This window comes from Lactuca serriola, chromosome 2 (genome assembly GCF_051521515.1).
Source record: "Lactuca serriola cultivar US96UC23 chromosome 2, Lser_US96UC23_V15, whole genome shotgun sequence".
Taxonomy (NCBI): Eukaryota; Viridiplantae; Streptophyta; class Magnoliopsida; order Asterales; family Asteraceae; genus Lactuca; species Lactuca serriola.
In genome coordinates, this window is record NC_136409.1 from 153,797,283 (window position 1) to 153,821,771 (window position 24,489).

The following is a 24,489-nucleotide window of genomic DNA, read 5'->3' on the forward strand; positions in this document are numbered from 1 at the left end:
CTCCTAGTATGCTAAGTGTACACCAATGTACGCTCAAGTACTGAACTTCAAACTAGTACGCCTTGCGTACTCCCTATGTATGCCCCACGTACTAGGTTATCCTTAAACCCTGCAATCCTTTGAAGGCCATAACTTCTTCATTATAATACCAATTTTGACGCTTCTTATATCCATGAAAAGATAACGAGAAGCTCTACGCTTTTATCAACTCATACTTGCCTTAAAATTTCCCGAATAAAAATCCAATTTCCATAAAAGCTCGAGTTGACACTTTACCAAAATACCCCATGGCTCCAAAACACAAATTGTACAGTCGGATCATCTAAATTACGTCACCCACATCCAAATGGGTCTAGATCTCATTTCCTCAAAGGTCCTAAGCCTGATAATACCCAATCTTTGGTCACCACCCCGAAATAGGAAACGGTTCGGGACATGACGTTACAATAAGGGTTTCCATCCAATAGAATACAATGATCTGTGGATACACATGTACACCACAATGGAAAAACAATAAGCATTGGATGTCATTCTTGTAAATCAACCTGCACATAATAGCAACCGTAAACAAGGATGATAATAATAATAGTTGCATGATTTGGAAAGTTTTAATGGACCATTCCAAAGCGGGAAGCATGTCAATGACCATAGTATGATTAATAAAAATGAACAATTACACCGTACTTGTTTGGAATTAGAAAACCAATGTCCGACATAATTATCCAATATGTTCGTAAATTGTGATTCAACCGTTTGTTCAATATCGTAAAAAAATCTATCTAACTTGGAGTGATTTGAATCCATTTTTTTAACTTAGAATGTTGACTTTCAACTCTGTTATTAGTGTGTTTGTGGAAGTATACAATTATGTTCATTCATGATGATACAAAATTCGTTCACTATGATATATATAATCATATGCATCAATATAATTGTTTAAATATTTTGTTCGTTAGTCATTGTTAATCGAAAGATGTGTTCCACCGTTCATTTAAATTGTCTCGAAAAATAGGAAGAATGCTTTAGATACAATTTACCTTTCCCCTTTATCTTAGGGAAAATGAATTAGGAGGGTAACCGACTGTTGAGTTTGTTCACATTTGATCTCTTTAGACTCAATTTTCCCCGACCTCTTGATGCTATCAATTATATAAAATGCAACCCTTTTGAAGCAAAAACACACTAGGTAGTAACTGTCATCAACAACAATTGGTATGAAAACCTGTATTTAAACAATATCAGCATCAGTGCAACATAAATGTGTGATACCAATCATGTTTAAATACTATAAAATGTAACAATTCCATACCAAGTCCACCGTTTTCAAATCTGGTTTGTCCGCTATGTCATTAATCACAGCTACAAACATAATTCTGAATTTATTGTACCTCAGCTCCTCATCTACAACTTCATTAACCATGTAATCTGTCTGTTTTATCATAACAAAATACCGACCATATTACAATTCATAGCGGAATATGACATACAACACACATATTATTATTAAAAACTTACAACCGTATCACATGTGAAGTACATCTTAGAGTAAGAAGCCTCTGACTTCAGTTCCTCAGTTTTATTAAGGAAAGGAGCCAACGCGTCTATTACATTGGTATGCACTTTTGTTCTCATAGCTAACATACGTGTAACTTCCAAATGCATTCCATGAACTTCAATGTTTCCCATATAATTTCCCTACCATTTAAACATAATACAATAAAAATGTCACAACACAAAAAAAATCCATTTTCATTTAGTCACATAAAATGTACATTCTTACCCTTTATCTTTCCCCCATGCTATTATGCTTTGAGCCACAACGTTTTCATCATCTTTAACCGCCTCATCCACGTCCGTAATCCAATCTACATAAGGTGAACACACCAATTGTCCAAGTTTACCCTTCCTTTTACCTTTCCCATTTTTGAAATCAACAACATGCACCATTTCACTTTCCATAAGATCTTTTCCAGTTCTTTTCTTCAGTTTGTCTTCCGCTATAGATTTTTTTGTATATCTAATTATTGCCTTACTTCCTTCCTTATCATCCATATTTTTATCTTCCTCATTCAATTGTGTTATTCTTAAATCGAATGATGGTATGTCATCTTTGCAAAAATCCCTTTTCTTTCTCATGCTCCTTTCCACAATTTCATCAGACATATTCAAAAAACCAAGAGTCAGAACAACTGGACTATCTAATGATGTATTTCCTTTATATTCCAGAAAGAGTACTGAAGGTGAGTCGCACCCATCCACAACCTTTATCTTCTTGTTATTCCTTCCAGTAGACTGAACATTGCATATAAGACTATTTCCTTTCACAAAACTACTTCCTTTCACAAAATTACTTTGATCAGAATTGACTGCAACTTTAACGGGCGTTTTCATTGTCGCTTCATTTGTGGGCTACCTATTATCTCCATGTTCCACAGTCTTTTCATTAAAAAGTTGGTGCACCTTTCGTGACCACTCTTTTAGCACATCATCATTTGCATCATCTTCTAACCCTTTCTTAATTGCTTCCTCAATTTTTTTCTTATCATCACAGATCCTACAATATAGCATTTCAATTGATTCCACCCCAACCTGTCATTGTTATTAAAACCAATTACACATTTTTCTTATGTATAATATTATTTATTACAAAAAATACATGACATAAATAATAAATTAACTTACCAGCTTATCCTCACCACCATTTACATCCATAAGATCTACTTTCCCATCTCCACGAAACTCCAATGTTCCAAATTTTCCCATTCTCAATCCAAGCTCCTCCAACATTTCCAAATCCACTGAGTCAATCTGTTTTATCAATGGCCTTGATCTACGGAGATTATAGCCATTCAAAACTACTTTGTCCGCATACGTAAGTTGTAACAACATAATTAATAAGTTATATTTACTTAATTTCATTAAAGAATTAAAAAATAATATAAAACTAAATGCACATAATAACAACTACTTACCAGTAAGAGAGTGACTGGACTTGTGTAATAACAGTTTGCGTCATTTGGCCTCCATTTGTATTTTGCCTTCTCCAAACATTCAACTATATACTTGCACCAATCAATCTTTTGAATATTTTCACACCTTGCTAATTTCTCCAGACAATTAATACGGCTTTCCCCACTCATCTCTGTCTCTGCAAACGTGTTTATGAATAATGTCAGGAAATTTAGCTTGAACATGTTCTCCACCACATCTGATTGTCTAATCCTCTTCACATAGTTTCCATTATTGAACTTTCCTCCTGGATATTGACTTTTCCATGCTTCAATAACTGTATCTGTTTTATCGCATTCCACCAACTGGTTGTAGTCTAAACCTTCACTTGGCAAACCAAACATCTCTTCAACCGTTTTCTTTGTAATAAGTATTTCCCCATTCTTAGTCTTAATCGTCGATATTTTTTCTCTGAATTTGTCCACCAAGTAGTAAGCTAATCTAGAAGGTATTGAATCTAAATTTATATCAAGGAACGCACAGAAACCCATTCGTCTCGCCATTTCTTTCTGACTGTATGACATTCCCTTCACTGCCATATACATTGATTTTGGGGACATACGACAACTTATCTTTTGCAACTCTTTAGTTTTGTCGTCCTCAATAACTACATCTTCATTTTCGACTACATTCTTTCTTTTTGATTTTCTTTTCTTCATTCCTTTCTTATTATCAGCTTCTTTTAAAACTTCATTTTTTATGACTTTAGTTATTTTTCCTACCACTTCTTCTTACATTAACATCAAGATCAACTTCACTATCTTCATAATGTTCATCTTTCCTTTTGTTTTTCTTACTGACACTAACACTTAATTGATTAACCTACAACAAACACAAAATAACATAACACTACACCAATAAGAATCATGCATAATTTTTTTAAATGTTTTCTGCTTTGAATATTCCAAAATATTATATGTGTGTACACTATTATATACTGTAATGAAGCATAAACAACATAATGTATTTTGTATTGACTACTACATCAAACTTAAAAATGATTTTTTTAAATACTACACAATACCACAAAAACATACTAGTTAAATAATATTGTTTTCGATTTGAATAATTTCATACACAATGCTTAAATGTTACTTATAGAATACTATTAGTTTTAAATAATACACAATACCACAAACCATTCTAGTGAGAATAAATAATGTTACTTATATCAAAATTCATTCAAGGATATTTAAGTCCTGACACATATTATGTTTTCACTATTGAATACATGTAGAAACATAGCATGCATGATGTGTTCTTTATTGACTACTAAATCAAACCCTAACATAATATTATGAAATATATTACATACTGACACATATAATGTAATAACCAAATACTCTTAGTCATGTCAAGATTCAATGCATGCTTGGGATAATACTACACCAACAAGAATCATGCATGTTTGTTTTTTATATGTTTTCATTAGCAGAATATTTAATCCAAGAAATATATGATGTATTGAATTATTACATAATGTGTTCTTTATTGAATACTAAATCAAACCTTAACATAATATTACGAAATATTACATACTAACACACACAACATAATAATCAAATAATGTTAGTCATGTCAAGATTCAATGCATGATTGGGATAATACTACACCAATAAAAATCATGCATATTTGTTTTTTATATGTTTTTAGTGCAGAATATTTAATCCAAGAAATATGTGATGTATTGAATTATTACATAACATATTCTATATCAAAATGTTTTCAATATTGAATCCATGTGAAAGCATTGCACACTATCACACATACTGTGTATTATGTATTGAAGCATTACATAAGTAATGTATTCTGTATTGAATACTAAATTTAAATATTAAATTATATTTTGAAATAATACAATAAACCAGAAAACATACTAGTGAAATTATAATGTATGCTGATATGAATAATTTAATACACAATCCTTAATTTTTTTAGAATACTTTTATTTTGAAATAATAGACAATACCACAAACCATTACACTGTTAATACAAATTAAGTGCATAGTATTTAATCTAAAAAATATATGATGTATTCAATTCTTACATAATGTTTTCAATATCAAAATGTTTTCAATATTGGATATATGTGGAAACATTGCATACTTTCACACATACTGTATATTCATATCAGAATGTTTTAGTACTAATATATACTTTATATTAAAGTATTATACAATGTGTTCAATATTGAAAACACATGGCTAATCATATAATATTCCACACATAAAAAAAACAAACATCACGCAGTCAAACACATACAAATCTAACACAATATCACTTACAGAAGAAGTATTTTTTTCAAAATGACATTTCATCTTTTTTTTTGCTAATGGTTCCCTACTAAGTATCTTTTTCAAAATGACATTTCATCTTTTTTTTTTTGCTAATGGTTCCCTACTAAGCATCACCACACTAGAACCTCCTGCAAATTATGACAATGAAAAATTGTTAATAAATTAGACTACTTATTATATACTATATAAAACCCTTGAAAAACTAGCCATTCTTCTAATTAGATTCCATGATACAACCACAACAACATTCTTAACCGTATTACGATTATAATATCATTATTAAAAAGACAAAAAAACATAAAACACACAAGTATAACAGTCGTCATCTTCAACAAAACCCTAAAAAAAATCAACAACAGAATACGTGAATCTTCAACAAAGAAACTAACTACAAACATTCTGTATCTAGATTTTTAACTATTTTATGCATATTATATTTGTATTTAACAAACAAAGCCAACAGTCGTCGTATTCAAAAGAGAAACTAATGTACAGTTGTATTTGAACATCAATGATCAATACATGAATGAATGTTCACGAAATCGTCGTCAGCAAGGTTAATGGCTTCTTCAAAGGTGTTGCTGAACTTGTTACCCTTCATTTTTTAGTTTGATCGAAGAATCCTCATTATGTGCTATGTTGAACAATCAACGATTTTTATACTCAACTACCGAATCAGCTTTACCAGAATCACATTCAACGTTGAAATCGGATAATATCTTCAACAAAAATTGGAAGATGCGTACGGATATGGAAGACGGATTCACTAGCGAAAAATACGAACTGAAAACCATCTTCCTAATTTACTTAACCTAGTTTTTTTACCCAAATGCCCTCACAAACCCGTTATCAGCTAATTTGTGGTATTTTCCATTTTGTCCATTTTATTTAAATATAAAACACTTAATTAACCTAACCATCTATTTAATTAATTTAATGGTTGTAAAATATCCTCATGTTCTCACAATAATTGGTGTTTTTACAAGAAATATATATATATATATATATATATATATATATATATATATATATATATATATATATATATTAATTTTGGGTTGCCTTTTTGTGAACAATAAAAGGTTTTCATTGGTGAGTTTTTTTTTTTTTTTTAATAATAATTTGGCCCTTTAGGTTTTTCCGATTTATTTTGTACTTAAAACCCATCGCCCTCTTTAAGCCAATAAGAATAAGATTGGTATCCAATTGATCTATTAATTAATTTATATATTTTAGTTAAACCATTATCCCCTCTAATTTATCTAATTTTTTTTCTATTTTTTAAGAAAAAAGATTATGTCTTTTTAAGTAAAAATTTTGACTTTTTTCAAACAATTCAACGATTGAATGGAATCTCGGATTGCAATTCTGTCGGAATTAGAGAACAAAACGCAGTTGTGGAACACGAATGAGATCCTTCCACCAATAAAGAATAAGATTTTTATTTCTTTTAATTTATCTCGATTAACAGGACCATAGAGGTCAGTTATGATCTATTTTTTTATAAAACAAAGTTTATTTTAAAAAAATGTAAAATGAAAAGAAACATAAAAGGAGAAGTGACCTAAGCAGGTGAGACCAGCGACTCACAACAACCCCTTTACTTTTTCTTTAATTTTTTTTAATTTTCTTATGATAGTTTACCGAATAATGTAAGTCTTTAGTTTCAAAAAATGGATTGCATTATATTCATTGTATCTGCAAATGAGTGCATTTAATTATTAATGTTAGTTGATTGATAGAAGAAGAGTGACAGGGATGAAAATTGACAAAGTCTTTATTTGTGGTGGCCAAAGTCTGAAGTGTATATGTCAAGGTGAGTCTTCTTGTTATACCATGTAGGATGCTGGATTGTCTTTGTGAATCTTGTATAAAAGACCATGAGGAGGACCATGGGGGGACCATTACAATTATATGAAAGACCATGGCAATTACATGAAAGACCATGGGGGACCACGATAGGAAAGACTGCAGGGGGGGGGGGGACTGTAACAATAGAAATGATTATAAGACTATGTGGGGACCATAATATTCACATGGGTTAAAACATATCCTGGTTGAAATAGGCTGAAAGTGATTGTAAGACTATGGGTGAACCATAACATTCACATGGGTTGAAACATATACCTAGGGCGGGGCACACTGCTGTGTATGATATGTGGTATTTATGGGAACTCACTAAACTTTATGTTTACGGTTTTAAGTTTAAATTATTTCAGATTTTCTTATATTAAAGGAAGGCACGGCCTGATTACATCGCATCTGTTGAAGATTTCTGCATTTAATAACTCTTATGTCTATACCTTGATAAATGTTTTGAATCAAACATTTATATTTGGATCTTTGAAGTTCTAATTAGAATAAATGCTTTTAAATTTTAAATGAAAATTTTGGTTTGAAATTTGGGACGTTATAATATACCCTTATGTTTTGTCCAATTTTTGTTTAGATATCTTTCCAACTAAGTGTTTGTAGGTGACACTTGTGTTTATCAAACTGAATATCATTTGTGTATAGTAGTGGGGAACTTGGTATGCAGAGTAATGATGTTTTATTCATCTTTTACAATATTCATCTTTTATGTATCTAAACACACTTCCATCTTAACCGGTCAATCGAGGGAAGAATATGTCGAAATATCTGTGACATGCTTTGTTAAGGTCAGTAAAGCCATTACACATGTGTAATGTGTCTAACTTTTAAACAATGACATGCTTTGTTAAGGCCAGTAAAGTCAATACCAAGGTAGGGAATGAAATTTCAACACACTGTTGTTGTTTTGGTGGTATTTGGGATGAAATTCTTGATTTGGAGTCCAACCATCCGAGGTTCGAGATGCTTGATAGGATTTTAGTCTGTACGGATTGTATTTCCCATTGATGTCATCTTCTTTTTTTATGTATTGATTTACCTATTTGATAAGCTCTTATCTAGCTTTGGCGTTCTTTTCAATTAGTTTACTACATTGACAGGCTTTGTTGAATCTGGAAATGCAATTGGGGATCGAATCCCCTTCCTATATTTGTCCTACCTCTAATGCTATTAGGGGCTAGGAATTTCATCTAGAATTGGAAGGATCTCTTTAGTGTGTTTTTGATATACATACATCAGAATCGTTGATCCAACTTGAAGGACTCCATATGAGCTTCGTACATCTTAACATACACCAAGATATGTGGTCTCATCATACATCTTTACATGAGGCAGCCTTGTGTCATTCAGCTAAGTATCTGATCTGAGAGCTTGGTACTTTATATATGACATAAGGATGTCGAGCTCCATATATCCTAAGGTATTGGTTGAACAACTTGCCTTTATGAATGAAGTGTTATTGACCGGTGATAGGGGCATTCAAAAAATTGAATCCAACAATCCGATCTGAACATCTAGAAATCCAATCTGAAATTATCGGAAATACAACAAAAGATATAGTTTTAATTTGGGCTTTTGTCCATATAAATAGTTATTATCTTTGGGACTAAGATATCTTATGTTCTAGTTTTAGAGTTTTTACTTATTTTACTTGTTATTTGTAGGCATTAACACTAGGTTTTTACTTTTTCGATTTTAACATTGTTATTTTTTTTTCAATTCAAACATTGTGTTTTTCAATGTTAACTATTTTCTTAGTTTCCGACTTGTCACTCATTGATGAAATGACATGACGACATGTCACTATTTTGTGACGTCACATTTCGGATGTCAAAATTGAAAAAAAAAAAATGACTTTTATATAATTTTTGTCTCATAAACATAAAGATAATGTAATGGTGACACTAATCATATCATTCTCAACGTCGCATCTTGAAAGATGATGCTAGTAGGCATAGCAACTAAGGTTTACGAGGCAATGTGAATTTAAAGGTGGCTACCCATAATATCCAAGTTGGAATCCATATCCAAATCCAGACATGATCACATGGATCGTGGTCACACTATCCCTGGTGAAGCTTCTTCTATCGTCCATGAAAACTATATTTCATAGAGTAGTATTAATTATGACAATTTCATTAAATTCATTATCTTCCAACCAGCTAAAAGACTTTCTCCCTGTAATTGAAAAGGTACCTACTATTACTCAAATTATTCACAAATGGCATATGCATGTCGCTATTTAAGTATACACAATGTCACCCTTTTGAAAATTGAGTCGACATTGAAATATGACAGATGTTGATTGAGATGAACGAAAAATATAAATGGAGTGGTGATTGAGGGTGTTCAATTGTTCATATCACACGTGATTATATGAAATACACAAGTTATTGATCAAAAATCATAACCTTCTATATTATACGAGAATCTAATCAAAATCATTTATCTACCTAAACTAAAAGTATAAGAAACTAATAAAACCTTAATAAATCCTTAGTTTTTGAAATTAAAATTTATAAATTATCAGCGTTACATGTTTTCAATCAATTATACAAGAACCATATATATATTATGATATATTATAATCAAACAAGAGTAAGCTCATCGGCTGCAATGGTGTCTATGGCCTCAATGGCAGCAAGTTGTTTCCTTAAGGCTGCAAGTTCTTCCCCAGCATCACACACAAACGCAGAAGCTTGCCTCCCTGATAAAGTCGCCCCTTCCATACTGTCTATATAATCCTGAATCAAGTCAACAATACCGGTTAACCCTCATCCAAACTTTGACTTTTACAACAGTTGACTATTCATATAAAAAAAAGATTAAAAGAAAATGGTGAACACCTGTTTTGTATATGATCCAGCTAGGAAGAAATTCTTGACAGGTGTCTTCTGATCAGGCCTAAATGGATCTTTACCGGGTCCCTCTCGATACAAAGATTGACCAATCTTGACCACTGATGACCATGTAACTTCCAGACCTTGGGAAGATGGGAATAGAGCCAAAACCTAATACATCACATAAATTAAAAACTTATAAGAATTTATTTTAATAATTAATAATAATGTTTTACAAAAAGTGGTGTTTACCTGTTTTTCAACACGGCTTATAATCTCTTCATTTGGTAAAGGCATGTATGGGTCCCCTGGAGTCAGCACACATCTGCATAGCAAAAGAGTGAGAAGGAATGGAATTGAATAAGGAATGGGAATGACTGATTCCAATCCTTACTGGAGCAATGAGCCTTGTCCTTCAATGTAGTAATCTTCAGGAGAAGCGAGTGCCAGGTCAGCAAAACAGGAAAAATCTGCATCTGGGGTGTAAAGTAGATTGTCCAACCCTGTTGCTTTCCTCGATTGCCTACATATCAAAAGTAATAACTTAGTTTTTATATGTATAAAATGATAAAAATAAATAAATAAATAAATAAAAATTCCAGGTCACCTAGAACGTTCTAGATCCTGCATTTCTGTTACCCAACCATTATATCTGAGTTGTACTGTTACAACTGGAACACCAACTAATTTGTAGATATTATCAAAGAATTCCCATTCCCTCCAATTTGAAGGCAATAATCTTTTAATTCCAGGGACATCACATGCTGCATTTTTCATGGAAACTTTTTTTATATATAATATAATATATTTGTTGGATATAAATGTAATATAAATAGATACAAACCTGCTATATATACATCTGCCTTTACTGTTTTCTTTTGAGTAGCCTGGAAAACACAAAGACAATACCATAAATAATAGGGATTTTTTTAATTTAATGGTTAGAAAATGTAAACTGAAGTAAATTTAAAAATGGTTCTTATGGAAGTAACACTAAAAAGAGAACTTTTAAAGTGGAAGTAAAGTCAACATCACTTTGTTTTATTTCATTAAAATACTTTCTTGATTAGTCTCGTTCTCATTAATGAATTTAATAATAGTGGTGCTACTGCTATCATGCACTAAATTTTGATCCACTAGTATCATGCCAGATTGCACATATTAATTGTAAATAACTAAATATAAATAATAATAAAAAAACACAAAACCCCTAAATCTACAAATACTAAAGAAAAAGAATGTACCTTAGACATGGCAAGCCCTGTAACATATGTGTCACCATTAGCTGACTTGTCATACAAAATCTCTCTGCATCCCCATCTCAGATGAAACCTGAAATGAATTTGTGTAAATTGTTTGTTGGAGTGCAAGGGTAATATGGTCTATTCAGACAAAAAAAAAAGAAACAACTTTTATGTATCCAGCTCTTTATCCATATGGGGAACAAGGAAACAAAGCCCTAAGACCAGATGATAAAGTGATTTACATTTATAGTGGGAAATAACTTTTTGTATTATTCTTTTGGTGGATGATTTGTGTTGAAATTAAATTAAGTAACTTTATTTAATCATACCTTCCTCCTTTCTCTATAATATAATCTCTGATGGGCCCACTAAGATACACATCAGGGGATCCCTTAAGCATACGCAACAAGGAAGCCTCTGTCTTGGTTGCAAACAATGAGAAAATTGTGAGCATACAACGTGCACTGATATTATCACAATCAATAAATCCAAGAGCATAAGCAACTGGGTCCCACATTCTCTGAATACTCTTACGTGTCCCCCCTTTAGACATAAACCATTCAGAGAAGCTAACCTATAAAAAAAAAGTCAAGAAAGTCAAAAAGGAAATGAAAGCATTTGACTTTTTACAAAAAGTTCTTAGTTCTTACATTATCAAGGTTTCTTATTTGTGTCATTGCTCCATCAGGGTCAACAAGAGCCCTCACAACTGGACTTAGAGCAAGAGCCAAAGCATTTCTTGCTTTATCATATGTCTGCATAATAATATAAAAGATGAGAGAATGTTTAATGAAGGAGCATTATAATTAAAAGGGTATTTAGGTCTTACATTAAGCTGATTTGTGGTTAAAAATGCGTTAATTCCATGTAATGGTGCTCCAACAGGGAAGCGGAAATCAAGTTCTGTAGTTGGTATATAAAAGTATTGATTATATTATGTAACAAAAATATGTTAATTTTAAGATTTTGTGAAATAAGATTTAAAAATTACCACCGAGTTCTCCTCCTCTGTTTACAAAAGTGTGAGTGTGATCTTTGACAAGGAGATTCTTTTCAGCTCCAACCTAAGTTACATACAAAGCCAAGAAAACTTATCAGATAATCATTACATTCATTTTCTGACTTCAGAATCTGAAAATGGTCAATCACTAGAGTAAAAAGCTAAGTATTTATTATTTGACCTTTTTCAGAAGACGAAAAAGATTATTGTAGCATCCAAAGAAAACATGTAGTCCCATTTCAATGTGGTTTCCACGTTTATCAACAAAAGAACCCACTTTTCCACCAATGAAAGTCCTTGACTCGTATATATCCACCTGTAAGATTAGAGAAGTTCAAGTATGGTGAAAATAAGAAGAAAGTGAGCAATGTGTAGAGGGGTAAGTATGTAATTTTTGTAAAAACCTCATGCCCTTGATCCAAAAGCTCCACTGCAGTTGACATGCCAGCAAGGCCAGCACCTATGATAGCCACTTTCAATTTAGGCCCCCGATAATGTTCAGGTTCTGGTGGAAATAATCCTTTTGGAGCTGATAATATAGTAATACAACAAAGAAAGATGAAGTCAATGCCATTTCATGTTTCTAAAGAAAGAAGATGAAGAAATAAAGTAACTATTACAGATGCTTATGCATGTACATTAGGCACTCTCACAGTTTTGTCCCAGTAGTTGTAAAAAGTCAAAACGAATGTGTAAAATAAAGTAGACATGAAATTCATGTATATATTGTCACTGTTGTAATATCATTGCCCATTGATTCTATGCATTTATCGAAATTTAGGAATAGGTGTAAGAATTTTGAGCCGAAATTTGTTAGAAGAAAAGTCAACAGAACTTGGACTCGCCGCCCATAAACTCCAAAAATTTCTTCCCAATTTGAAGTCTGTACAAGATAACAGGATTGAGGAGCGTAATAAAAAATGAGCATATGAAACTTTCCTAAACAACATACCAATGATCATCAGGTGATCAGATTGTTGAAAATCTGTCCAATATCAGTGAATAAAAAACCAATCATACTCCCTCAGTTCTAAAAGGAAATACAACAGATACGTCAGATATGGAGGTCGGAAAGGAAAACTCAACTCTAACAGTAAACTTTCTAACAAATACTGTATGAAAATCTGTAACAAACTGTATGTCGTAATTGAATTTCGTAAGTAATTAAGGAAGAAATCAACAGAATTAGCTACTATTAGAGACTAAACTACAGCCTAAATTCCAAAAGCACAAATCCAGACTAGTATTACTGCTACTAATCAAAACATAGAGCACTTAAAACAGACGTACATCACAAATTTATCCAAAAATTACCATTAGTTCTCATGTCTGATACATCTCTGTCCAAATCCGACCGAACAACCGACTTGTGAGTCTTCAATCGGGTCAATTGACGGCTCCGGCGACATCGTAAGAATGTATCAGTAGTGGGAAAAGAATTACGGGTTCCGGCAGTAGAAGTGGCCGGAAACCACAGAGAAGAGGTAGAAGAGGTAGATGAAGTAGCCATGTAACTAACTTAACAAGTTAACATGCACAAAACCACCCCTCTTTTGTATTCTCTATCCGAAAAAGATAGAGAATTGAGTGGGGTTTGAAGCTTTAAATTAGAGAAAAAGAATCTGAAATTGAGGAGATGCTGGTGGTGTTGGGTTTGTCACGGCGTTGGAACTAACGCACCATGACAAGAGATACCGTCTATCTGTTGGACAAAATCTTTAAATATTAAAAATATAAAATTTCAAATTTGGTCCGTGTGGTTTTAGAAAAATGGCAAGGTAAGGATAACTTTTAAAAACGCTTCAAAATAGACCTATGGTAGCAAAAAGTTGCAACTTTAGTCCTTTTTAAACATTTTGTTAGTAAATTTTGGTTAAATATACATAAAATGAAAAGTTTAACCCTTATATAAAAGTCAACACATACTCTATCCTTTACTCTCTTCTCTTTTCCCCTTATGAATGGTGGTTAAGATGGTGGTGGTGGCGATAATGGCTGAAGGAGTTGATGGTAGTGGTGGATGAAGGTGATGATGGTGGTGGTGGTATTAAAGTGGTTGCGGTTGTTTAGGTTGAAGGCGATGATGGTGATGGTGGTTGTTAAAGTTGGTGTTAATGCATGGTGAAGGCGATGATGGTGGTGGTATCAATAGTTAAAAGGCATTGATTGTGACTGAATTCGTTGATTGACGATTGCTAAAAGTGGTGTTGGTGTATGTTGAAGGTGATGGTGGTGGTGATGGCAAAGGCTGAAGGAGGTGACGGTGGTGATGGTTGAAGGCCATAATTATGGTGGTGGTGATAGTGGTTGACGGTGGCGGTGACGGTGGTGGTGGTTGTAGTGGCTAATGATGGCAATGGTAGTGGTGGTTGTTGAAGGTGTTGCTATTGCATATTGAAGGCAATGTTGCTGGCGGTGGCAGTGGCCGAAGGCGGGTGATTGTGGTGGTGGTTAAAAAATGAAACTTGCAACTTTTTAAAAACCATAAGGACCATTCTCAAATTTTAACTAGGAAATATTGGTTATTAATAAAAAGAAAAAAAAAAGTAACGACTTGACGATTAGACATAATGTTAAAAATACCATTCATGACATTTTTTTTGAAACCGCACTGCATTTATGAAGCGTATATTAAAGTTAGCTTCACTTTACCATTTTTTAGATACCATAGGGACTATTTTTGAAATTTTATCAATTAAAAATTAGATGGTTACTATAATCTTGTTATTGTAAATATTATTTAACGTGTTAGTTATTATATAAAATTCAGGAAAGCAAAAGAAATATCCATACCCTAACTAACCATTATTTGTTTTTTAGATGATTCTACACTTTTGAGGAAACATGGGTGTGGTATATGTAAAGATTTGTAGCCCAAATTAATTTATATATTAATTTGAATGTTTGTTTATATTTGTATGAATTAGACTTTGTATTCATTTGATCAGGTTTTATGGTTTGTGACTACGTGTTTTGTCACCCTCAGGGCCTCAATCTCCACTATTAAGTTCCAATCAATAATGATGATTGACGAAATTAATAAAATGGGCATATATTTTAATTGAAGGTGGGGAAAATCTTTTATATAAATTATTTTATAACAAAGAAATTGAAAAAGGAAAATTGGTATCTACGAAGTTAAGAGTGAGTACGAGTTTGGTGCGATGTGGCATTGTGGTCGGCTTCATAACCACTATTATTTAATGGGTAACAAAAGAACACATTTTCATTTTGGCATTTTTCCCCATTTGTTTTTAGAGAGGCAGTGGGAAAAAAACTCATTTATTATATGTCTATTTTCATAGCTTAGATTGAAGTTTTGGTTTGTTAAAAATTAGAAATTTAGTCTTGTAGCTAGTTTTGTAATATTTTTCATCATTAAGATCTAGTTTAAAGTTTTCAGTATTCCTCCTATTGAATCTTTTAAATAAGTTCTTTTATTATCATTATCATATATTTATTTGCTCTCATTTGTCATCTAGTGTCTTGTGCATCGGAATCTTGTTCTTTTTGTTATTTGTTTGGCATCCGTCTTGTTCATGTAACATCCATTATCTGGGAGCTAGAGGTTTTAATTATGAAGTGTGATTTTTATCAAATAAATTAAACTAAATAATAATTGATTACAATTATGAATTTAGTTCATTTGAAGTAAGTAATCTCAAATTTTAACTAACAGATATGCTAGAATTAAAGTAAAAACCTTAGAGATTTGGAGTTGACTTTTCAACCATGGAAACTTAAGGTAATACTTATGACTTAATCTATTTTATTAGATTTGGACTTAAATCGTAAGGATATGTGTTCAAAATATAAGTTACAAGACGAGGGATGTTAACTAGAAAATCATCTTGGGTTAAATAAAAAAATTAGAAAGTTCGAGTGGCAAATTTTACCAATTGTTGAAAGATTGAAAGTGAACCCCAATCGTACTATTTTATCCCTTTGTAACAATTTCTCTGGGATATAATCTTTCGATTTTAAACGAGTTTAGTGCATCAACAAGTTCATATTTCATACTATTGTGGTGCAATATGGGAATATTAGCATATGACATAACCAAACGCTAAACATTTGACCATATTGCATATTGATTGGATGAATGGAAGAGGTAAGAGACTGTGTAAACAAGAATATTATTATCAAATCAAATTGATTGGAAATAAAAGTAACATGGAAGACAGATCTTTCGATTTTTTTTTGTGAACCGGCAAATGTAATCTACTCTTAAGCTAACATTTAATTTCACTTATATCTAGGACGGGACTTGAACCCTCGACTTCAAAGAGAGAGGGTACCACATGATACCGCTAGGCTAGAAGCCTTTTGGTAAGCATAGCCTATCGGAAAAAAAAATGCAAATGCATTCTTGAGAACATTAACCGAGATTCTCACATTTCTACATCAAGTTATTTTTAGCACACCTCATGTCATTATAAGCAAACTTTATATTTCACAAGTCTTTAAACGTTACGTGGTCTAATAAATTTGACTCGCATGAATATGGTGTGTCGTCTCATACTTTATTACGCTATTTTACTTCTGTCCTAAAACCTTCAAGGTTTAAGTACATATATACATGTAAATTGGACCCGATGAATGAGAATACTTCTAGTATACATCATATTATTACATCACATGACCTCGTCAATATATGGGATGTTTCACATACATCTCAAGTCGTGAATCTATGTATTTAAGAAATTTTCATTATAACATCGTACTTTGCCAAAATGCATATTTAAGCAATATATTATCATTGAAGTCAATATTATCACTTGGGCATATACTTCACATACCAATTTATATTACTTCAGTGTTGCTTCTTACCATAAACCCATCATATAGAGGATTTCATCTTCAGTTCCTGAAGTTGTTATTTTAGCTATTTAGCTATTTTGTGGAAGTTTGAGTTCCATTTACATATTTCACCTAATTTATTATCCATTCATGTCCATATTACCCAATTATGGTAATGTACCTCATTTTTTTTCATACATCCTCATAAAACTTACATATAGGCTTCGCCTTTAGTAAATTTAACACCATAAAAATTTACATATAAATTACCAGGTAGCATGAGTATCAGGCAATCCCATCATGCAATTCTTCATGATCCTTAGCCTATTTACTAGCATGTAGTTCTATCAATTCACATATCAACAGATATTCATATAACAAGTGTAGGTATCTTGGGGGATCACTTTCCTTTAAGCTAGCTCTAGCTGACTCTACACATCACATCCTCTTTTTCCTTTTTAAATTTTATCTAAAAATAATAATTGTAAAAGTTTTGTAGATACTTAGTTTGGGTTTGGAATCACACAAGTATTCATCCAAATCCCTCAAACCAGAGCTCTGATACCAACTTGTAACGCCCAAAAACCATGGTGAAAATTTTCAATTTTTAAAATGAAATAAAAGCCATTTCCATAGAAACCAGCACCATCAAAATAATTGTTTTACAACACGGAATTAAAATCAGAGTATCATATCATAACATCTCTTAAAATCATGAAAATTGTTGGACAGTGTGTACAGTTACGCCTTCGCTCTCCCTTGATCCTCAGAAGTACCTAAAGCATTTAAAGCCACGATTGTAAGTCAAAGCTTAGTAAGTTCCTTAAAATACCCCACACAACAATCATAACACTTGTGCCCTGGTATGTGCCTTATGACCCTTGAGTATTCAATAATTTCATTTTGGTCCCTGAAGTAGTACGCGGGGTGTACCACTTGGTATGCTTAGCGTCTGGTTGAGAAGCTAGTACGCGGGGCGTACCACTTGGTACGCTTAGCGTATTGGGTTGGTGGCGAGTCGGGACTTAGGTCATGTACATTGAGCATACGCATGCGTACGTTGGGCGTACATAGACTTTAATGAAACCCAAATTGGGAAGTTGCAACCTATTTAAGCATCCTTATCTTCTGGGGCTGGCCTCTTTACCAGCACCTAAAGCCTCTAAAAACCTAAAACGAGTTGTAGCCTCCATTGTCAAGCATTTGAGCATTTGAAGAGCGTTTGGTGTTCATTTTATTCATTGTGAAGGAGTTAAAAGATCTTGAAGTTGCTAAGTTTGGAGAAGGAAGTCTTGGATCCAGAACCACTACCCAATTTTCAAGAAGTTTGAGGTATCAAGTTCTTATCTTGGTTGCTAGATGCTTAGATCTCTTTTTGGGTTAAATAGTTATGTTTTTAGCCATGGTTTGGATAGATGTTGGGATTAGGACGTCCCAAAGTCTTATTCTTTCATATCAAAGGTCTTCATGGGCTCCTTAGGCATAAAGGTGTCAGCTTTATGGAGTTTAGGGGCCTCATGCACTCATTAAGTCCTTTTTGAGCTTTAGAGCTTCTTATGGTCATGAATGGACGTAAAGTTAGCAACTTTACGTGATAATTCAACTTAATGAGGTTAGATCTACACTCTGGGGTGAAGTCTTAACTAGTTAAGTGCTTAAAGTAGAAGGTGGCTGATTGGGTTGAGTACGCTAGGCGTACAAGCCCTCGAGCCAGTACACTTAGCGTACAAGCTAAGTACGCCTCGCGTATTCAGTTAGGTGGCCATTTGATGTTGGGCTTTAGGGTTGGACCTTGTTTTGGGCATAGAAGGATATGGGTTAGTTGGACCATCTGATTTTGGGAGTTTTGGGCCAGGAGCATTATTGGGCCTTGAGTTAGGGCCCATGAGAAGGGATTTGGGCCCAATTGGAGATTGGACCATATTTGGGCCTTGATGGATTGTCTGATTTTTAAGCCCATTGGATTGTGGTTATGGGCTTCATTCTTGGATCAAGCTAGGTTATGGGTAAAATGGTCTTTTACCCCGAGTATGGATTTTTGGTTATGATTTAGATCCCAATTGTTAATTGGTTTTATTTGGCAATTGATAGCTTGGGGAGCTATAGGACCAGCAGTCAGGGATCATTCATTTCATTCAGATTTTCGAGGTGAGTTTCCTCACCGGGTTTAGTGGGTCGAAGGCACCAATATCGGCCCATGTTTATGCTATGTTAGTATGCTAGTTGTCTGCGTGACTCTTGCATGTATTATGTGTTTATATTCTTATCGGGCTAGGGCCAGATTACCACTTGTATGTTATGTATCTTTGTGATTATTGAATGTTCTTTTTGTTAATTGATATATGTTATATGTGTGTTAGGTGTGGCCCGAACTATTACCGAGCGGGGCCCGATGCCGAGTGGGGCCTGATGTCGGACGGGGTCCGATGTCGGGCGAGGCTCGAAGACAGGGTAGGGCCCATTATATGTTTATTTGTATGTATGGTATGTGGTATTTTGGGGAACTCACTAAGCTATGTGCTTACGGTTTTTAGCTTATGTTTATGGTACTTCTGGTTCCAAGGGGAAGAGCTCAGATTGACTGCATTGCACACACTGTATGGGTTTTACTTTTGGGACACACTCTGATTTTCATAATGTTTGATATACTTATTTTCTGGGATGTATGAAGAATGCTCTGGAATATTGTTTATTTAAAATCTAAAATTAAGATTTTTTGGTTCATATTTTTGGGATGTTATAAGTTGGTATCAAAGCCTTGGTTTGACGGATTCGGGCACACTCTTGGGTGTGTCTAAACTCAAACCGAGGATTTGGTAAAGTTTTCAAAAAGAAACATATTTTAAGAAAAGTTTTTTTAAAATAATAAAGGGTATGGTGCATGCAATCAACTGAGCTCATGTAATTTTTCCCAAAATACACATACATGTTATTTGATATGCTATGATATGTGAATCTGTGAATCACATGCTAGTTAGGGCTAAGGATTTGCTCAATTTCTGTATGATAGAATGCTAGGAGAGATGCCTTTGTATGCGTGTTGTATGAGCTTGTAGACTTGCATGCTAGTACTGATCAGTCAGTGATAGGTTGTCCTGACTAGGTTATTCTTGGTCTCGATAGTTGATGCTCGAATGTTGCTTGCTTTGTGCTTTTTAGAAGTTCTAACTAGCTTCAACTAACTAGTAAACGAATATGCTAAGTTACATATTATGGGAACTAAATAATTTTAGAAGGTTGGGTTTTAACTCTATTGTGCGCCTCTTATTTAAGTCCAACCGTTGTAGTGTGAGACCTCTCATTCGAATAATTATCTAGTTTTAGTGATATGTAATTGTATTTGTGAGCTAGTTAGAGGAAGTTAGCGGGAGTTCTTTCTGCAGCTAATGGTGGAGAGTGGTGTGGATTTGCCCTAGGAAAACCTAGGATGAGATCTAGTGTTGGGAGCCTTATTTGTGAGGGGAATTATTGGATATAAAGTAACTCGGTTGAGTTAAGGCACTTCTTAAGGAAAGTACAGATAGATGTGGAAGGTAGTATGGGCCCATACTACTGGAGTAGAGGATCCGTACTTGATTCAAGGAGGGTTGTGATGAAGCCATGGAGCTCGTGGAGTTGTGATTCCCTAATTTTTATATTTCGATGCGTATTTTGATTATTTGTATTGGTCTATTTTCAGTATGGTGGTATTGCAAGGCAGACCAATCAGCAGTTCTGGTATTAAGGAGGGTTCGAGATCAGGTTCTAGAGTCGGGAAGCTTGATGACTAGACGAGATAGTTCATCTCGTTTAAGATTACACGCAGTATCCTTGAGCATATATAGTTGTGATTTAATCGAGTATGTAATACGAGATCAGAGTTTAGAAAGAATTAAGAACACAATATCTAAATATAATATGTATGGCTCGATTACGCTTTGTGGAAATACAAAGAAAATTCAGAGAGTACAATTCGAACGCAAAAGCTACTCCCCAACTCTAGTATTCATCCCATATATATAGTGATAATGAAAGCGTACAAAAAATATAAGGGACTAAGACACTTAAGCTTTAATACAAAATGCCCTTATAATAAACAACATACAAATAAACTTCGACACATACAATGACTCAGACAAACTTTAACACCTCACAACAATTTTCGAACTCAACATTCTCCCCCTTTGTGAGAAGTGTCGAATCTAAGCCATCAACATCTGAGCTGCTTGATGTATCACCCTTCGAATCTTAAAGTACCAATTGATCACCTTGCAAATTTCGGCTTTGTCTCCATCACTATTCTTTGCACAACTATTCATTCGGACAACAATATTTGTATAGTGAGGAGTTGTATATCTTTCCACGTCACAGGCTTGAAACAAAAACTTTGTATTCTTTCCCTTTTTGTTCTTTCAAACAAATACTATCCCAAGAGGCTTAAAACAAATTTCACCATCCTCATAGCTCTTCAAACTAGCTTGACTTTTTAACATTGATTGTGGCACTGTGATCTTTTTTCCAACAACCAAAGCTAATTTGACATCAGTTAAAGCAAGGTATTCATAATAACTGTCTATGAATAACTTGATGTGAGCAAATACGATCAAGAAATATTATGTGCTTGTTAACTGAAGCTTTGAGACATCAGTTCCCTTCAGAATTCTTGCAACACAAATTAAGTCATGAATATTCATTAGAGGGAAGTCAGCCACCGAAAAAACAAAAGCGATGTTGTTTTCTATGACAGCATGAAATCGATAATTCTGCAACACCCCCTTGAACAAAACATCCTTGGAAATGTTGAGAACTCGAATTATCTTGACCAACGACCAGATCTCCTCTTCCCTATTTCCTAGAACAGCGTGAAATCAAATCTTCATTCTTTTGAATTCTTCTTTGTCTTCGAATTTATCAGCAATCTGATACTAAGAAGCCATGAACCTCATTTTGTTAATACGAAAATCCAACTGATTGAAATTAGTATTTTTTGTGGCATAGCTCTTCTTGGGAATTTTCTCAAAGTCATGCATTTCTCCATTAACCACCAAAGCTTCAATATTCCCATAGCAATAGTGCTTCGAAGTATCTCCCTTGTCAAGACCAGGAGGGTCATTTTTCCTTTGTTGAAGAATGCTCCGAATTTTCCTTTGTTTCTCCATTTCCTTTTCAACTGCAGCCTTTTTTCTTCGGCAGTGGGTTCTGTAGAGATACCTTTTCCTTTGTTTTTCATCTCTTCTGTTGATGGAAGTGGCTTTGACGAACTTGAACCTCCAACACCAGAACCAATTACATCTCCTTTTGTTAAGGGCTTTGTTGTTGTTGTTGTTGAAGTAATTGTAGATGAAGTCTTTGACAACGAAGTGATAATTTGAGTAGAAATGATTCCCAACTACTTTCGCATCATCATCTCCTTTCGAAGAACCATTTCCTCCCATACTGGCCTTCGAAGCCATGCTCATGCCAACACTAACTCCTTCTCCCCCTTGCACCCCTATGTGAACAGGTGGGGTATCTGTTGGCATCAAATTAATGAGCTTCACAAGAGGAGCTAATTTAGCCTAAGTCCTTAAGACTGTTCAACGAAGATTCCGGAGTGAGCAATGAAGAAGATGAAGAACCAATCTTCGAAACTAAGTCCTTAAGATTGTTCAACGTCTCTTCGATTTTGGTAAAACTCTGAACATCAAGTTCAACCTTCTTATCAACTTTCGGAAGGAACGACTGATACCACTTGACCACATACGTAACAGCATCTGCAATTATATCATCTTTAGTGTGAAGAGAAGAGTAATCATTTGTAATAGCTGCAACTTCCTTCTCCATATCAACCCTAAGTTCCTCAATTTTTAGATTGACATCTTCCCGAACCTTTTTAACATCTTAAATAAACAAGATGTGCCTTTCTTTTACAACAGCTGTCAAATCCTTAAGCGCATCATTGAAAGTAAAAGACTGAGCCTTGACACGGTTCTCATTGTCCATGTCCATTATATCCAATTCATTTCTTAATCGAAGCTATTGAGCCTTGAGCATTACATCGACTTCAATTCCTGTCACATAATTCTGACCCCCTGCATTAGCTTGAAGCTGCAATACAAAATTAAGCTTCCTGTTGAGAATCTTGGATTGTTTCCCAGACATTAACATGCGATCAGTAATATTCTCCTCTTCTGGATCGAATTCAATATCAACAAAAGAACCCATAAATTCACCATCTTCGGTGGTTTCATCTTCCTGAACTGTTTTGGGGCCTTCGGTGGATTGTGAGGGGAATAACGAAGTGATGTGTTGATTAAGGATGTTTTCAAAAGTTGGTGATTGTATGGATGGAGGTAAAGTGGTAGAAATAGAAGTATGGAATGGTGGTAGAGAAACATTGGTGTCAACGGTAGATGTATCGAAAGAAGAGGAAATGATAATAGTCGAAGTACCTTGGGATTCGTTGGTCGACACTCCTTCACCCATATTGACATTTACGTCCATATGAGATATGTTCGCAGTGATGCCTGAAGTTCGATACTCTTCGGAAACTAATTCGGTATGTGAAACTTCAGATGGTATGACAATAGTCTTCTCAGGAGTGGATATCTTCGAATGATCACCTAGATTAGTGGTTGTGTCCATATTAGATGTTTTCACAAAGCCACCAGGACCTTCAGTCTCCTCAAGATTCGACTTGATTGGAGAGCCCCTCTTTGGTGATGGAATACCCATATCAATATCACGAGGTGGTGTTTGAGACTTACCACTTTCTTCAAAATCGGACTCAGGAACAACTTCGTCCAAAGAATCGTGAACAATTTTTTTTCTTTTTTTGGATATGTGTTTCGCCATATTTTGAGCTCTTCGCTTTTTGGATGCAGGGGATACTGGAGCTGGAATATCTCGAATAGAAACACCTTTTTCCTTTGCTATTAAGTTGTGGCTTGTGAATAATCTCAAAATTTCGCATCTTTACCATGTAGCATATCTGGGGAATGTCGAGGCCTGTGAGCCATTTTCTTCAAACGTTTTACCACCCCTGAATTCGTAGGCAGAATCTCCATTGATTGTGTAGTTTCTTCAATAATTGGTTGAGTAACAGGCTTGACAACTTTCTTCGGAGAAACTTTAACAACATTCTCAACCGATTCAGGACTAGGCTTCGAAGGACTAGCCTTAACACCCTTAGTATAACTTTTGCTATTTTTCGATGGACCACCAACAACTTTTGGTAATAACACACCAGTTTCAACCAAAGGATTGACAGTTGTAAGATAAGTCACAAAAACTGGATTTGTAGGGTCAACTCTTCGAAGCATCACATCAGGAATGCGTGCAATCGATGGAAACTGTGACAGCCTGAAATTTATTTCGTCACTGTAACCCGCTCTGTCAATAAAACTCGTCTTTATCGAATTGTTCCGTTAACATTTTGGATTAGGTTATTTAAATTGAGACTTTTATTA

The 24,489-nt window shown here is 34.1% G+C and overlaps 1 protein-coding gene across 1 annotated transcript; it reads right to left on the reverse strand.

Moving 5' to 3' along the window:
* Positions 1-9,656: 9,656 nt before the first annotated feature.
* Positions 9,657-13,947, reverse strand: ZDS (zeta-carotene desaturase). The gene is made up of 14 exons (XM_079024976.1): positions 13,577-13,947; positions 12,667-12,791; positions 12,444-12,578; positions 12,254-12,326; positions 12,092-12,165; positions 11,913-12,017; positions 11,592-11,836; positions 11,263-11,350; positions 10,863-10,905; positions 10,626-10,782; positions 10,413-10,541; positions 10,271-10,343; positions 10,025-10,189; positions 9,657-9,922 (listed from the first exon to the last, which is right to left on the reverse strand). Exons 1-14 carry the CDS (start codon positions 13,770-13,772, stop codon positions 9,767-9,769), a joined length of 1,764 nt encoding a protein of 587 aa, XP_078881102.1. The 5' UTR covers positions 13,773-13,947; the 3' UTR covers positions 9,657-9,766.
* Positions 13,948-24,489: the final 10,542 nt, after the last annotated feature.

Coding starts and splice junctions, on each gene's coding strand:
- ZDS (XM_079024976.1), bottom strand. CDS start 13,772: ATGGCTACTTCATCTACCTCTTCTACCTCTTCTCTGTGGTTTCCGGCC. Junction 12,579..12,666: donor TTTTGGATCAAGGGCATGAG/GTTTTTACAAAA, acceptor CTAATCTTACAG/GTGGATATATACGAGTCAAG. Junction 9,923..10,024: donor CTGGATCATATACAAAACAG/GTGTTCACCATT, acceptor GACTTGATTCAG/GATTATATAGACAGTATGGA.